This window comes from Panonychus citri, unplaced genomic scaffold, assembly GCF_014898815.1.
Source record: "Panonychus citri isolate SS breed McGregor unplaced genomic scaffold, ASM1489881v1 Contig00138, whole genome shotgun sequence".
Classification (NCBI taxonomy): Eukaryota; Metazoa; Arthropoda; class Arachnida; order Trombidiformes; family Tetranychidae; genus Panonychus; species Panonychus citri.
Window position 1 is genome coordinate 4,301,871 of NW_026515543.1, and position 16,525 is coordinate 4,318,395.

A 16,525-nucleotide genomic window follows, 5' to 3' on the forward strand; every position below is an offset into this window, starting at 1 on the left:
TCAAATCGACTCACCAAGAACCAGAAGAAGAAGGAGAATAAAAGGAAAAGACGTCAGAAAGCTATCAGTGAAGGTAACCTTCGAGCTAAGATGGCTTATCTGGAGAAGAGAGCTGCATATACTCAGCGAGCAGCTATGACTAACCACGAGTTGGGTCTTTATTATATTGAACAAGCTGGAAAATGTCCAGATATGTTCCTAGTATATATGGAAAGGGCCAATTATTATCTTACTCTTTCTAGGAAACATGAAAATAATTCAAACATGTATTTTCATAAATCGAGGGAAGAGTATAAAAAATTAAAGAGAAATGAAGAGAAATGAAACCAACCTATTGTTATCATCTTTTATTTCGGTTAACTTATTATTTTTCTTTACAGGGTTTTACTTGTCCTTGTTGTGACCTCAGGTCTTTCACTTTAGGTGATTATTTATCTCATCAATGTCAGTGTTCCTACAGTGTTTGTAGGATGAGTGATGTGTTCGCCACAACCGATTCACCGAAACAGTTACCACAGTTAACTTCATCAACAGTACCATCTTTGAACGATCAATTATCGTCAAACATTGATCACTTATTCGCTCAACTGTCTGAGATGATTCCCCAAGAAGTGATCAACAATCAACCAGTGCCACAGTCGTCTCCGTCATTTTCTCAAGAAGTTGATGCTCTATTCAGTCAATTTTGTGAAGAGCTGGGTCAACAATCAACATTACAACAAATATCATTGGAGGATATTGATGATTTATTACGGGATACACAAGTAGAGAATGAACAATCAATCTTACCTGTTACCGGACTACCCACTTCAGTTATCAAGTTTGCTGGTACTAATAAATTAACTACAATTATTGAAAAGATACCGGATTTTATTGATCTTGTATCACCATCACCATCACCATCACCATCACCATCACCATCACCATCACCATCACCATCACCATCATCATCACCATCACCATTACCATCATCATTACCGTCACCAGCAGAAGAAGAAGATGATTATCAACCCAAGATCATTCAAGACCGACCTTCTGTCAAACGTGTATCAGTGCAACAAGATATACCAGTTAAAAAGAGGAAGACAGTGTCTTTACTCTTACCATCAAACAAATTCGAACTAATGGCGACCGCGATTGAAAATACATTTGCTGTGTACAGATGTGTTCTCTCTTCAGTTTATGATGTCAGTACCTTAATCAATGTAATGTTTAATGAAATAATAAGGGTATTATCTCATGAACTATTGGTTAAAAAGTTGATAAAATTCCATTTCTGTTTACATATGACCTTTGAGAAAGATAATGGTAATGAAGGAATTGTACAAAAAATGGACTACATCTGGACAAGGTTAACAACTTTGATGCAGGCCGATGATATTATCAATTTAGTTACTGATTCTCTCCATGGATTAGAGTCTCAAATAGATGAATATTCTCAAAGAGGAAGTGGATGGCGTCTGATAAAATTGATACAATTGAACTTCATCTTAAAGTTCAGACCAATTAAAGGTGGTTGCATGCAACATCCTCTTCCAACAGAGTTGATGAAGAAGACAAAGTCCATACGAACTGTTAAATGTATAACTGATTGTTTCATGTATAGTGTATTAGCTGGTCTTCATCCGCTGGATCATGCTGAACGAACATCGAGATATAGTGACCTTATTGATAGGTATGATTTTTCTATGGTTCGTGGCATAGTCGAATTACACCAAATTTCTCGATTTGAGAAGAGAAATAACATCTCAGTGAATGTTTATACATTTGATGAAGAGGATAAAATTGTGATTCCACTCAAAGTAGTCAAAGATGAATGTTCTAAACATGTAAACTTATTTTTGTACAATGAACATTTTCATACAATCACTCGTCTTGAATCTTTTGTGCGAGGTAAAAATCACGCTTACTGCTGTCCAAGATGTCTCTATCATTTTCGAGAAAGACAAAAACTAAGTGATCATCTTGAGTTTTGTAAAAAAGTCGACCCACAACGTGTATCAATGCCAAGTGGTGAATATCTTCACATCTGTCGTAATAAATACAACAAAGAGTCAAAGCATCCTTTTATGATTTACGGTGACTTTGAAACTCTGTCAATTCCAACAGCTAATGTTACTGGTGAAATTAAACTTAATGAACCATGTAGTTTTGGTTTGATTGTGGTTAACTGGAGACAAGAAGTGATCCATTCAAAATTTTATCGTGGAAATGATGTGGCTCTTGTTTTCCTTAGAGAATTGTTAAATTTGCAACCATTTCTTGATCAATACTTCAAAGACAATACTTTCCCCAACGTAAATATGACACCAAATGATGAACTGATAATGCGTAATTCAAAGTATTGTCACATTTGTTTGCGAGTACTCGGTAAAGGTACAATTGTTCGTGATCATGATCATCTAACCGGTAAATTCAGAGGAGCGGCCCATCAGGAATGTAATATTAATTACCAAGTACCCAAAGATGTTCCTGTGGTTTTCCATAATTTGAAAAACTTTGATGGTCACATCATTATCAAAGCCCTAGAAAGTGGAATGTTCAACAGGCCACCGACCATCCTCGCACATACAATTGAAAAGTATATTGGATTTCAACTGGATAGATTCAAGTTCATTGATAGTTTGGCATTTTTACCATCTAGTTTGGATACACTTTCATCCCAATTAAATGTGGATAAAAAAGAAAAATTTATTAAACAGGCGTTTCCAGGAGATGTTTCACTGTTATTGAAGAAAGGATCTCTTCCATATGAGTATCTGGATTCACATGAGAGGTTCAGTGAAACATCATTACCTCCATCGAAAAATTTTACTCTACATTGACTGATTCAAATATAAATCAAGAAGTGTATGATCATTTGAATGAAATTTGGACCAAATTCAATTGTCAATCATTAGGTGATTTCCATGATATTTACCTAAAGGTTGATGTTTATTTACTTGCTGCAGTGTTTGAAAATTTCAGGGGGACAAGTATTGAATTTTTCAACATTGATCCACCTCATCATTGGTCAGCACCAGGCTTAACATGGGCTGCAGCACTTAAAACAACTTGCATCAACCTCACTTTGTTTTCTAATCTGGACATGTTGATGATGATTGAAAAAGGGATCAGAGGAGGATTAACTATGGTCAGCAAGAGACATGTTGTCGCTAATAATCCCCAAGTTCCCAATTATGATCCATCAAAGCCACAAACTCACATTATTTACTTGGATGTGAATAACCTTTATGGGTATGCAATGACTCAAAGATTACCTGTTAGAGGATTTAAGTGGGTTGACATTAATTCATCAGATACATTATTAGATGATATTTTATCAACACCAGATGACAATGATTATGGTTTCTTTGTTGAAGTAGATCTAGAGTATCCTCCAGAGATTCACGATCTACATAATGATTACCCTCTTGCACCAGAAAGGAGAGAGATCACAAGGGAAGAGCTGAGTGATTACCAAAAGTCACTTCTTGTGAATGTTGAATCACAAGGTGTTAAATATCGACCAACACCAAAATTAATGACTACATTTTATAAAAAGGAGAAAATGGTTCTTCATTATCGAACTTTAAAGTTCTACAAGGAAAAGGGAATGTTAATAACAAAACTCCATCGTGTTATCACCTTCTACCAAGAGGTCTGGCTCAAGACATATGTTGATTTCTGTACTGTACAGAGACAATTAGCTACCAACACTGCTGACAGTAACTTTTGGAAGCTGAATGTTAATGCTCTTTATGGGAAAACTATTGAAAATGTAAGGAATCATCTCAATGTAGTTGCAGTTGATACACCTAGTAGAGCCAACTTCCAACTGAGAAAAGAGCTTTGTGAACGGTTCTTGATCTTGAACGATAATTTGGCTCTGGTTCAGATTAAAAAAGCAAGAGTTGTCATGAACAAGCCAATATCAGTAGGATTCTCAATTCTTGAACTTGCTAAATTAAAAATGTATGAATTACATTATGATAAGTTCAAGAATCATTTCAATGATAAGATTCAGTTGATTTACACTGATACTGATTCTCTCATCTATGAAGTTGAAACTGATAACTTGACACAAGATTTTCAATCATTGTTGGAAATCATGGACTTTTCCAATTATGACCCTTCCAGTCCCCTCTATTCAACTGATAATCACCGAAAGATTGGTTACTTGAAGGATGAAATGGGTGGAAAGCCAATTCATGAATTCATTGGGATCAAACCAAAGCTCTATGCTTTCAAGACTGATGATGGTACCAAGAAAGTGGCCAAAGGAGTTCAGAGGTCAACATTGAAGAATAAAATTGATTATGATGATTATGTTAGGTGTTTATTTGATGAGAATGTACATAGTGAAAATGTAACAAGATTAGGGTCACGAAATCATCAAATTAGTTTAATTAAACAAAACAAAATAGCTTTATCACCATTTGATGATAAGAGATTTCTTTTAAATGATAAAATTAATAGTTATGCTTATGGTCATCATAAATCAAATGAAACATTGTAAATAAATTTAAAAATAACTTTATTAATCCATTAAATGAATTTTCAACATATTGATCAATACAATTTCATTTTGAATATGTTTACAAGCTCGGAATAACTTGTAAAAGTTATTAAGTTCATGAACTGATAAAATAAAAAGAATACAAAAATAACCACAGGCTACAGATAAATTGCCTTGGTATTTGGTAGGATTAAATAAATAATAGCGGGATACTCTTTCAATAAAAGTCAAAATAGAGCCTTGCGGTGCTCTTCCAAAAGAGTCAAAGTAATGGGCGATTTTATTTCTGTCCAAGTAAAGGGCCACCCAATGGGTTCCTTCTTTATCATGTTCATCCAGGTTGATGATTATTCCCTTATGTTGTGAGAGAGTTACCGGTAATCTGTCCAAGGGATAAACACCATCAAACCAAGGCAAGTCTTTGAGCACATTTATAATTTGTAAGGTTGTTATAGCCATTTCTAATAGTCCAAGGCAATGTTTCTTTCTTTGTCAATTGTAATGAGATTATCAAACTGACCAAAAACAATCACTTTAACTGATGATTCCAGTTTCTCAGAAAACTTTAAATCAAGTCTTATATTGCCTCTTTTATAAGGGACAAGGTACTGTTTTCAGCGCCAATTGATCCATCGGAGAAAGATCAAATGCATACAAAGCGTTTTTATCCGGATATTCAGTATATTTAATATTTAATTGGGGAACTCCCTCATCTTGATTGAAAAACCGGTAAAGGTTGATAAATTCTCTCATGTAATATTTAGACTTGTAGTTAGGTGTATATGGAATTGATGGGATCATTGTCCCATCAACTGTAAAGGCGACAAAGTTTGTATTGAAATGCTTGAATTCGAATGGGTCAACACTTATATTTTGATCCTGGGCCACATCTTTAACAAGTCCAATCAATACACGTCTTGGTAAAATGCCATTATATACATTTTCAAAGGAAGCTGATGATTGCCCGGATGGAATAGAAAAAGACTTGACGTCATTTCTTGTAATGAAATATTTAGCTGGACCTTTTTCCAATCCGGAAATGATGCTTTTTTGAGCTTCCGGGAATAACTTTACTCTTTTAATATGAAGAGCAAATCTTTCAAATTTAATTTTATATTCTGATGTATCATCATCAGCTCGGATTAGAGGAAATCCTTCCGGACTTTTTGTGAATCTAAATGTTAGAGGTACCCCGTTAATTAAAAGTTTGTCCTGTTCACACAGTGGCGAATGTAACCTAAAATAAAGATCAAAAGGAGCTCGTAGGGATTCCTCAGACACCTCAAAACCTGAATCAACCTGATTAGGGTGCCTAAAGAACAAGTCTTCCAAATAAGCTTGATAATGGTAGGTATTATTTGCTTGAACAGTATTAACCGAACCAATAGATAAATCAATTTGTTCAAACAATGCATTGCCAAAATCCTTAACCGCTTTAACTTTATTGGCTGTTGTAAGAGTTTCACCCTTTTTAGTAGTAACAGAAAGATGAATATGTAACATGGTAGATGCCAAGTCTGTAAAATCTTCACTTGCTGGAACATTGATTTCATAAAAGTTGTTTGACTCAAGACTTGCACTAGGACGATACTCAACTTCATAACTGCTTTCAATCGCCGTTTGAGTCGGTGGTATTGAAAATACTTGCAACTCTGATTTACTCGCTGGAAGAGATGCTTCGTGAAGATATTCCATCATGAAAAAATATCCTTTTTCTTCTTCTTCTTTGTCTGTGTTAAGGTTACTTTTCTTTTTCTTTTACGTCTTCTTATACCACTACCAGTCTGATCGACAAGCTCAGATAATTTACTTAATCCTTCTTTTGCTGCAGTTCTTATACCTCGTTTTCCATGAGTTTTCAAGGAAGTTTTAAAATTAGTACCAGTCAGGTAATCATTACCCACATTTATACCAGTTTTAACAAATTGTTTAGCTAGAAATTTTAAAATTGGGACACCAAATCGAGTAAAAACAGATCCTAATCCATATCCTCTCTGGTATGGTTGACCTCGAAAAACGGAAATGTCAGATATACCAGCACCAGCTTGTTGTTGGTAATGATGTGAAAAATCACTATCACATGCACAGTAAACTTTACGATTCATTTTCTTTTAAAATGTAAACTTAAAAAGACTCTTCCTGATTTAAATTTTATATTATCACCACTTTCATCAACAATCCTTATACTAATTTCATCAATTTCATTCTTTCTAACATCATAATAGTAGGGTGTTGTAAATGTCATATGGTGTAAATTATCACCAATGTTCTTATTCAAAGGAATAACTCTAAGCACTCGAGCATTTGTATCACCAACTAAATGTTCATGAATTATATCCGTACAAATGAAAACTAAATGACCTTTAGGTCCAATATCCGGCTGATAAGGTGCAATCAATGAGAAACTCTTGTTCTTAAATGCTTCGGCAATTTTTCTCGGTAATGCATACACATCAAATCCGAGAAGTCTCATAAAAGATTGGTCATCACATAGAGGAAAAACTGGATGAATTGAATTTGGTAATCTTCCAAGTTGAAAGAAAATTTTGTCCTTCTCTTTACCATCTTCGTTGACTTTCCTAAGTGACATGATTGGAGGTCTTAATTCATCATCCTCTAAGCTTGGATTATCAATCTCATACCCTTCCGCCATACTTTTATTAAATCCTTCAATTATTTTGACAATATTGTCCGTTTCAATATACTCAAATTCAAATTTATTTCTCTGAATGTTACCCCTTTTGAACGACTCATTTTGATTGAAGACCCATTTGACTGTTCGTTTATTTCCTTTATGTGAAAGTGGGTAAATTATCTCTTGTACTGCTACCACCCAATCACCATCAAGAATCAATTTTTGTGGTAAACGATTTGTAAATTCAGATAATGTATTGTTTTTATAAATATCCATACTTGCATTTGAAATAACATCAACAACAAATTCACTTGACATTCTCGACATGATCAACCCAAGCGTTAAACTTATCCGGGTAACCTCTATACTTTACAAAGTATTCCTTCTTTCTCGTCTTTGGATTTATCCTTGTTTTCAATACAGTGGTCTTATACAAATCAGGGTACTTTGATGGGAACAATTCATCGTGGTAGAAAATTGATGTTATTGGTTCATCTCCCCAGTCAACCAAACGGTAAATGTATCCTTGTGGTGTGTGTTTGACTTTAACAATCTTGAATACCTCTTCGTTCCATTTTTTAGTTGCATCTTTTTCAAATATCAATTTATTTGTAGTTATTCTTACTTCATCTCCAATTTTAAATGGTTTTTGTTTCTTTTTATTCTTTTTCTGAGCTTTGAAGATGTTACTTTTAGCTGTATGTGGATCATTCAAGGCTTCTTGAGGTGACATCTTTATAATTCGATGATACGATGAATTATATCCCTCAATTATTTCATCGAGTACATCGATATACTTGTGAGTTTCCTTGTAGTAAAAATAACGATAAATTCTACTTCTAAGTGTTCGATTGAATCTCTCAACAATTGCACACTTGATAGTTCCATCTGTTGCTGTAAAATGATTTATATTTAATCCATTCAAATATTCTTTTAAAAACCTATTAACAAACTCTTTTCCTTGATCAGTTTGTAATTTTTCAGGTTTACGATTACTTTTTTCTATTACATGTTTGAATGATTCAATCATTGTTTTAGCTGACTTATCACCAACTGCTACTGCCCATGCATACCTACTAAGACAGTCAATTATCACAAGTATATACTTTTTGTTTCCATTTTCTTTAGCGACCCAAGTCATATCCATTAGATCAGCTTGCCATTGTTCGTCTATTCTATCAACTAAAATGGGTAATCTCGGGAATTTTTTATTTGTTTGACGAAACAATGTATATGCGTCTTGATCATACATCCATTTCTCAGTATCTTTATACTTTAACTCGGGCAACTGTTCTTTAGCTATTTTGTATAACTTTTTCACACTGCCGAACGACCCGGGGGATTTAGGATTATAATAAATGTCCTTTAACTTGGTGAAAATAGTTTCTTCCATGATGGTGAATTAATTGTCTTCAATGCTCTACTGTTTATAATAAATTTCTTTGCATCAGGTCTATTTATTAATGCACGGACTACTCTAGGGTATCCATCTGGTGCTCGTCCTTTAGGGTTACTTCTTAGATACTCAACAATATGTTTAACATTACTTCTAATAAAAGGTCTACCATGATCATCAATTATTAGGTTGTCAGGACCAACAAGACCCTCTATACTTCTCAAGATCAATTCTAAAGCATTGTCGTGACTTTTAAAACCTTCCGAAGCGTTTTTTGGACTTTGTGTATTTAGTTGAAGTGGTGTTTTCTCTACCAACTGTTTACTCGTTAAAGGTGTACTAAATGCTACTGGGTCATTTATTGTAAATGAACTCTGCTCGTCACTTTCTTTCACATCAGGTTCTACTTCATACTCCTCTTGTTCTATTTCTGGTTGTTGATATGGTTCAACAAGAGGATCGGCGAATGCCAATGGTTCTGGTTGGTAGAAATTATCTTGATTTCTTGCTAATATATTATTTATAAATTTCACTTTTGTTTCTGTTGGTAAGTTTTTAGCTAGTATCTTCCTTGTTGTACTTGGTCTCAAAACATTACGTTTATATTGATCTTCTGAAACAAGGTACATTCTTGTAATCGCATTCATTTTTCCATCAATTTATTTGCCACAAGAGATGCTAGAATTGTTAATGTTGGTTTTATCAGTAATGGTAAAAAACCTCCTTTCTGAACAATTATATTCTTTTTCTGTAAACTTGACACTTTACCACTTATTTTACGTAATGTATTCTTATACCTTTTTAATTTTACTTTATCTTTTGCTTTCATTGGTATATTACCCGCTAGAATTTGTTTTGTAATATCAATTATCACAGAATAAATACATTTCGATGAATTTAATAGAATTTTCCTTCTTTCTTGTGCACTCTTAGCCTTAGCTAATGCCTGAAGACAAGAGTAATGTTTAACTGCTCTTTTAACACTCATTTTTTGATTTGATGTTTATCATAAATCTATTTTTTCTTATACTAAATATGTAACAATATATGGTTTTTCGTCCAAAACATTTGTTAGAAATCTAGTTTCAATTGGAGTTTCGGGTTTCAAGTCAACAAACAGATACGAGTATGGATTCTTTGTTGCATCTTCATAAATAGCTTGGAGTTTACTAACTCTACCAGGCATCATTTGTCTGGCTATATTTGTTATAATCGATTGATCACGAGGATTTTTAAACAATACTAAATACTGAGAGTTTAACGATATGTTCCGACTCTCTTTACCCCTAGTGAAAAAATTTTGGACAAGTAAAATGACGGATAAGTTCCGATGATGTGATCCCTTGGTAAACAATTCACTTATCACTTTAGAGTTGGTTGACTCGAGCATTAGATCATCAATTATTATCCATTCTGGCTCTATCCCGTCAAATTTATTTATTAAATTTTCGGGTAATCCTTGTATAAAATTAACATTTTGCATTGTTGAAAAAACATCTTGATACTCACCATAAAAGTAAGTTATCTTCACTGGAGGTGGTGAACAATACTTGGTTACATTATCAACCAATTTTTTCAACCAATATGTTTTACCTGAACCTGTTGGTCCCGCGACCATCATTGTGAAAGGGTGGTGTAAATAAACTTGGAAAGTCTTCATTGTTATTAATTCAAATCATTTTATTAAATTTTTCTTAAACAGTTGAATTTTAGAAACCAAGTTTTGGTTTTACAAATTGTTCCATATCCTGGATAAGATTGAGAGAACATTTGATTGAATCTTCCATCCTGAATCCATGTAGAACACATGGTTTTCTTCCCTTTTTGATTTTAGCAAATGTTGCTCCATACTTATCATTAATATTAATAAATGGAATATTAAATCTCTTCAACATAAATTCCGACTCACGTGATCGGCAAGCTACCAGGAATTTCGTTTCAGTACGATTGCTTTCGTACATACCCTTCACCAACTCTTTAACTTCACATAACATGGACCCTTCACTTTCAGCTCTAAGTCCATGATGATTCTCCGTGAGGTACCTCATTTGACTTTTTTCACTTCCCGATGGTTGACATCCGCACTTCTTGGCCACTCTCGTATGCCACAGAAAGTTGTCCCCAGACATGGCTACTTCTATCGGATGATAGGTCTCGTTGATGTAGAAGCCTTGAGTATCGAAATAACAACAGATGAATTCCATATAGATAGTTGAACACATTTTATAGATTGATGTTGACTCGTTGAAGGATGATTTGAAACTGATTGAAAATCCAAATTAATCTGCGTTTATATACAAAAATTGAACCAAAGAATCGAAAAGAATCGGATCATCGTACATGAATCGATCTAATGAATCGATATCGATCTTCCGGGGTTTAGCTTCATCCGGTTTTACTAAACCAAGGTAAAACAGGAAGGATGTTCGAGATGGGTGTACTGGAAGTGATATGATTCCATTTCCGGTTAATCATTTCATCTTTTGAAATTTGAGTTGTCAAGAAACATAAATCCATTAATGTTTCAATTGGTAATGACGATGATGAAATCAACCATTGTATAGCTTCTTTAAATGGTTTGAGAGATTTCCAAAATTCAACAGGGGTTTCACACCCAGGTTTGTCTTCCTTTTGTACGAAAAATGATTTATCACTCTTCTTTTCTGCAGTCACTTTATAGAAACAGACAGATTTTTGTACTTTATCGAATGATTCAGCAAAAGCCATACAGAAATTTATCTCTGAATTTGACAGAGATACACCATACTTAGTATATTTGAAATTTTCCAAGGCACGGACATCTAGTCTCTTAACATTATCGGTAAACATTAAACGACAGATGAGATCAGGTTCTGAGACAACTACCCACGATTTAATTTCACTTGACATCTTAACTCTTCAAAATTTAAACTTTAAATGACGAGAATCGTTTATTGATGTCTGTTTAAATACAAAAGCTCAACATACGAATTGAATAGCTCCCTATTCTTTTCGGCAAATTTATCCAGAGCAGTATAATCCACCTTCCGGTTTTGTGGTTTCTTCAGTAATCGTAGTCCTTTTAGTAAACCACTAAGCACATTAATACCACTTATTTCCGTTTCCGGCCACTTCCTCTCTTTAATATCTTCTTTAGACATCTTTTTAGTTAAAATATGTATATCCAGTAACTGTTCAACCGGAAACACATCATTATACATTAAATGTAACAACGCATCACAAAATGGTCTTTGATCGGTCCAAAAATCACGAGGGGTAGTAACATTTTCCAAACATCCTTTTGAAACACTGAATGATGAAACACTTTCCTTTTTAACAATAATGTCATCAAATCTCACATATGATGGTCTCTTCTCGAAATCCTCGGCATATTCAATACAGAACTTATACTCAGAACCCGTTAATCTTACCGGACGGTTCAAAAGTCTAGGTTCTCTATCACTTTCAATAGCAATCTTTCGTTCATAAAGGCGACAAACCCTTACAGATAACTCTTCACAGGTAATGACTGACATTTTTGATTCAAATGATACAAACTCTCATTTTCATTGTCCTTTTATACTTGTCATGCATGAGTTAACGTCCGGTTTGTAAACTCTCTTAATGTTGACTCAATTTGTTCTTGGTCTTTAGCACCAGTTATAATCAACGATCCAGTCGTATAATAAATTAAAGTTACCTTATTTATCTTTATATAAACTGCAGGATAGATTTCGGTTCATAAGTTGTATCCGCATAAGTATCAATCATCATTTTCGTATTAAATGAATAATTAATGAAACTGTGGGCAGTTATATTAACAACCCTGAAATGATACCGTTCTTCCGGATATACTTCTTGTAAGACAGCTCCGCTGTTGATACATCAGTAAAACCCGTTGCTGTTACTTTACCAGATGCAAAAACCAAGAAAACTCCTTCTTTCCTACGTATAACTTCAGCATTAAACCTCTTCCGTCTATTAGTATTGTCCACATTTATAACAACCGGATCTATATTCCATAATGAAACAATATTCACAATCTCATACTTAGGCAAGGGTAACATTTCCATACTTTAGATTATCCAAATAAAACACCCGAAACAGTAAAAGAACTAAGACAACCACAATAATCACCAACGTAAGCAAAAGAACCATCATAACTGTCTTTCTAACCTTTCGTCACTTCCTTTTTATTCAAAAACCCGTTGAAAATACAGTTTAATTCTTTCTACCGGAACTTCCGGTTAATAGGTATCTTTATTATGTGGCTAGTTACTACCACCTAAATAGGGTTAAAATTGTTACCACCGGAAGTGGGTGATGCACCCGGAAAGTACTTCCACCCACTGGCAGAAGTTCCCACCGGAAGTACTGGTTGCAACCACTTTGGTCAGTTTCTCCCACTTCCGGGAGAAAATCCAGTTTCCGGGTGCATCATCCGATTTCTTTACTACTTTTGGTTAACTGGTTAATAACTCTCCACTAATGTCCATATCTGAATTTTGATAATTTTGCTTCGTTGACAAAAATTGGAAACAAATATCTAAATGCTGAAGGTAAAAATTGAGCTCCATAGACAAGCCACAAGTAGGGTGATCTTGATGTCCAAGCTTCTGTCACGTCATTTGCTGTGGCGATGGCGAAAAGTTTGGCCTGTCGGTCGCACGGGATTCGAGTATCAACCTCACTAAACTCTTTACCATAAACTTCACCAGGTTTTCCAGTGAAAGACTTGGTCAAAATGGCGGAAGCAGTAGGTCCAGGGCAGATAACGGTAACTTTGATTCCTTTAGATTTCACTTCATTCCTTAGGCAATCATAATATCCCTTTAATATTGATCCAAAAGGAATAAAAAACAAATAAAGTTAATTGTTTGATCCAAATAATTAAATAGACTTACAAGAAGAGCATATTTAGATGCAGTATAAGAGGCTGAGAATGGTACCCCAAATTTACCAGCGATACTTGAAGTGACCACAATATGACCAGGATGTGACTCGGTTAACCAGCCACTGACCAGTAGACGAGATAAATTGACCCCAGAGAAAACGTTTATCTCAAACAAGTCCCGATGAACTTGAATTTCGATCTCTTCAAATCGAGCTCGTTGACTTCGTCCAGCATTACAGAAAAATATATCGATCTAAATTGAAAGAAATTAAAGTGAAAAACAATTGAGCAAACAACTAGAACATTAGAATTTTTAATCAACAACAATTAAGAAAAGAACTGACTTGTTTAAAGTAACCGATTATCTTTTTATAAGCTTCTTCGTGTTTAATTGTTTCCGTTAAATTGAATGGGACCAGAATGATGTCCTTTTCTTGTAACCCTAATTAAGCAACAAAATTAATGATATTGTAACAATCGAGCAGATCAACTAATCATTAACTTACCGTGATGATTGATAATTTTACGTTTAACTTTTTCCAATCCTTGATTGTTCAAATCAGACAAAGCTAATTTACATTTGTGACTCGCCATTTCGTAGGCCAAGGCTTCACCAATGCCCGAAGCCGCTCGGTGATCCAAACCCGTTTACCCTTCAATGCATCACCTAGTTAATTGTTAACAGTTTATTACAATCAATCAATCAGTTACAATTAACTTTCTCTATTAACTTACCTGGGTTTTTGCCATATTTTTCAACGAGAGCCATGAAAAAGTCACAATCCATTTTACTGAAAACATTTTGATTGAGCCAATAAAAAGCAGCAATTAACAGACCGATTGAAATTAAAAGGAAAATCATATTGATTTAATTGTTTCAATTCACTTTTCAAACGATTTAAATGTAGATTGATCAAGATTGTTATTCTAATTACTTCGGTTAGATTAAATTGTAAGCATGTTACTGTTTCCGTTTAGAATCGGATTAAAGATGGAGATGATTCAATGATGACGATCGGAGAGAAAGAGAGAAAGGAAGAAAGTGAGAGAGAGGAAGATAAATTGAAACAAATTGAGAAAAGTTGCTGATTAGATTGGTCAAGATTGATATTCTAATTACTTCGTACTGAATAATTGACTATTCATTTGAATTCATAAGAAATTTTCACGTTAAACTTAACCTTTACTCAAAGAGTAACTCAGAATTATTGATCATTTTATACTTGACACTTTACAAGTAAATCTTTTGTTAACATAGTAACTGATAAAATACAAGTGGTTTGATTGTTTTTTTGTAAAAAAGAACACAATTAACTAATTAGATTATCTAAGAGAAGGTAATTAACCAACACGACATGTCCGTCGAGTATTGTCTTCTTAATTAGATCATTTTAGTGAGTGAGTGAGGAAAATCTTCGGCTTGCCGGCTTGAGTCGCTAAAGTGAGTTACACTTGTCGATTTCTGCAATTGAGCCAGTCGGTACAACATTGGCTAACTTCGAGTCTGAAATTTATTTTCTCAATCTGATTACATAAACAATTAGTGTTCCAGCAAAACTGGTCCAAAGAGTAAACTTTGTGGTAAGACTCAAGAAGATCTGTCCGGCAGCTCGATATTTTCAATTTTCGCTGATTTTTCTTTCGGCTTAAGGTTCGGTTTGATTGTCTCAGGCCCTCCGAGCTTTTCTTTGGTCATGGTGACCCTTATTAGCGAAGACCTAACCTAATTTAAACAAACACAATTAACTGAACAATTAAGTCCATTTCATATGTAGCTCGAACTTTAAGTTAAAATATCGAGCAGACGAACAGATCTTCTTGAGTCTTACCGATCGTCAATTAGATGATCTAAAAGTGGGTCCATCTCGCGGCGCTCAAAGTAAATTTTTATTCTGTGTTTTTCTCATGTGTTTGTGACTCTTTTGCCTCATTTGTTGTTGTTGATGAATTAAAAAATTGTGTTGATTTATCTCTCAATTGTTTTAAAATATACTCCATTGTTTAAAACAAAATGAGATTAAGTACCATTCTTATGTGTGTTAGTAAACTACCTAAAAGTTTTTCTAATTTCCCAGATAAATATGTGAAAAAACATACTGAATTTGTTGAATGGAAAACACCTTCAAGAGCTAATTATAACCCAACCACAATTAGATATCGAAAAAGAAGTAAAATTTATTATGACCGTTATCGTCCATGGACTCAAGCGTTTAGATCTTTAAATGAACCTAACAACCATCATCCTAGAATTTGGGTTGAGCCAATTGAAAGATTTTACATGTTCATTGGTGATAGAGTTGAAATTCTCCGTGGAAAAGATAAAGGTAAACAAGGAGTAGTTAAATATGTGGTCCAGGAAAGAAATTGGGTATTTGTCGAAGGTCTTAACGTTACCCGGTCAATTCGTAGCTTGGGTACTTATTCCGATAATTTGGTGACCCTAGTTGAACAACCGCTTCTGGTACCTCGAGATGTTGCCCTTGTTGATCCTTCCGACAAACAACCAACAGCAGTTAAATGGAAATACAATGAGGCCGGTGAACTTGTCAGAGTATCTGAAAGAACGGGTTACATAATATTAATACCATTAGAATCATTTAAAACATACGATTACCTAACACCCGATCAATACAAGGACTCACCAAAAGATACAAGTCGAGATGATGCAATCAAAGTAACTTTCGAACCAGTTTTAAAAACCTTCGAAATGGACATTGCAGACCAACATGGAATCAAAGAAGATCGAATTCCCTACAAAACATATTGGTTCTAATCCAATTAAACTTCTATATTAATCTACTAAACAATAATCTAAATAGTCAAATGTAATTTAGTCTAAATGACCCCCAAGGAAATACCGATAATGACAAAAAGAGAGCAAAAAAAAATTGATCCAAATCGGTGGGTCCAAATTCATCTTTTCTTAAATAAATTAACCATCTTTACCTACAACACTTACAAATTGTTCCATCATGTTTATCTTTTCCATGTAAAAGAGATGAGAAAAAGGTAGAGATGGTGAGAGAGAAAATGAAATTGATATGGAATAAAAAAGAAAGAGAAGATAGAAAGAGAATAGAAAAGGAAGAAAAGGAAGAAAAGAGAGAAAAGAAAGAGAAAGAA

General features: G+C 34.2%; 2 protein-coding genes and 1 pseudogene across 2 annotated transcripts; 1 reads left to right on the forward strand and 2 right to left on the reverse strand.

Annotated features, from left to right (window-relative positions):
* Positions 1 to 5,089: 5,089 nt before the first annotated feature.
* Positions 5,090 to 6,193, reverse strand: LOC128393728 (uncharacterized protein F54H12.2-like). Its single transcript, XM_053353940.1, has one exon. It carries the CDS (start codon positions 6,191 to 6,193, stop codon positions 5,090 to 5,092), a length of 1,104 nt encoding a protein of 367 aa, XP_053209915.1.
* Positions 6,194 to 12,963: 6,770 nt separating this feature from the next.
* Positions 12,964 to 14,623, reverse strand: LOC128392995 (dehydrogenase/reductase SDR family member 7-like; annotated as a pseudogene).
* A 686-nt stretch (positions 14,624 to 15,309) lies between these two features.
* On the forward strand, positions 15,310 to 16,354 carry LOC128392999 (probable 39S ribosomal protein L24, mitochondrial). The gene has a single exon (XM_053353098.1). The coding sequence runs from the start codon at positions 15,414 to 15,416 to the stop codon at positions 16,173 to 16,175; it is 762 nt and encodes a 253-aa protein (XP_053209073.1). The 5' UTR covers positions 15,310 to 15,413; the 3' UTR covers positions 16,176 to 16,354.
* The last annotated feature ends 171 nt before the right edge of the window (positions 16,355 to 16,525 follow it).

What these genes read in the sequence shown, in the direction of transcription:
- LOC128393728 (XM_053353940.1), bottom strand. Translation starts at nt 6,193, where the DNA reads ATGGAATATCTTCACGAAGCATCTCTTCCAGCGAGTAAATCAGAGTTG.
- LOC128392999 (XM_053353098.1), top strand. Translation starts at nt 15,414, where the DNA reads ATGAGATTAAGTACCATTCTTATGTGTGTTAGTAAACTACCTAAAAGT.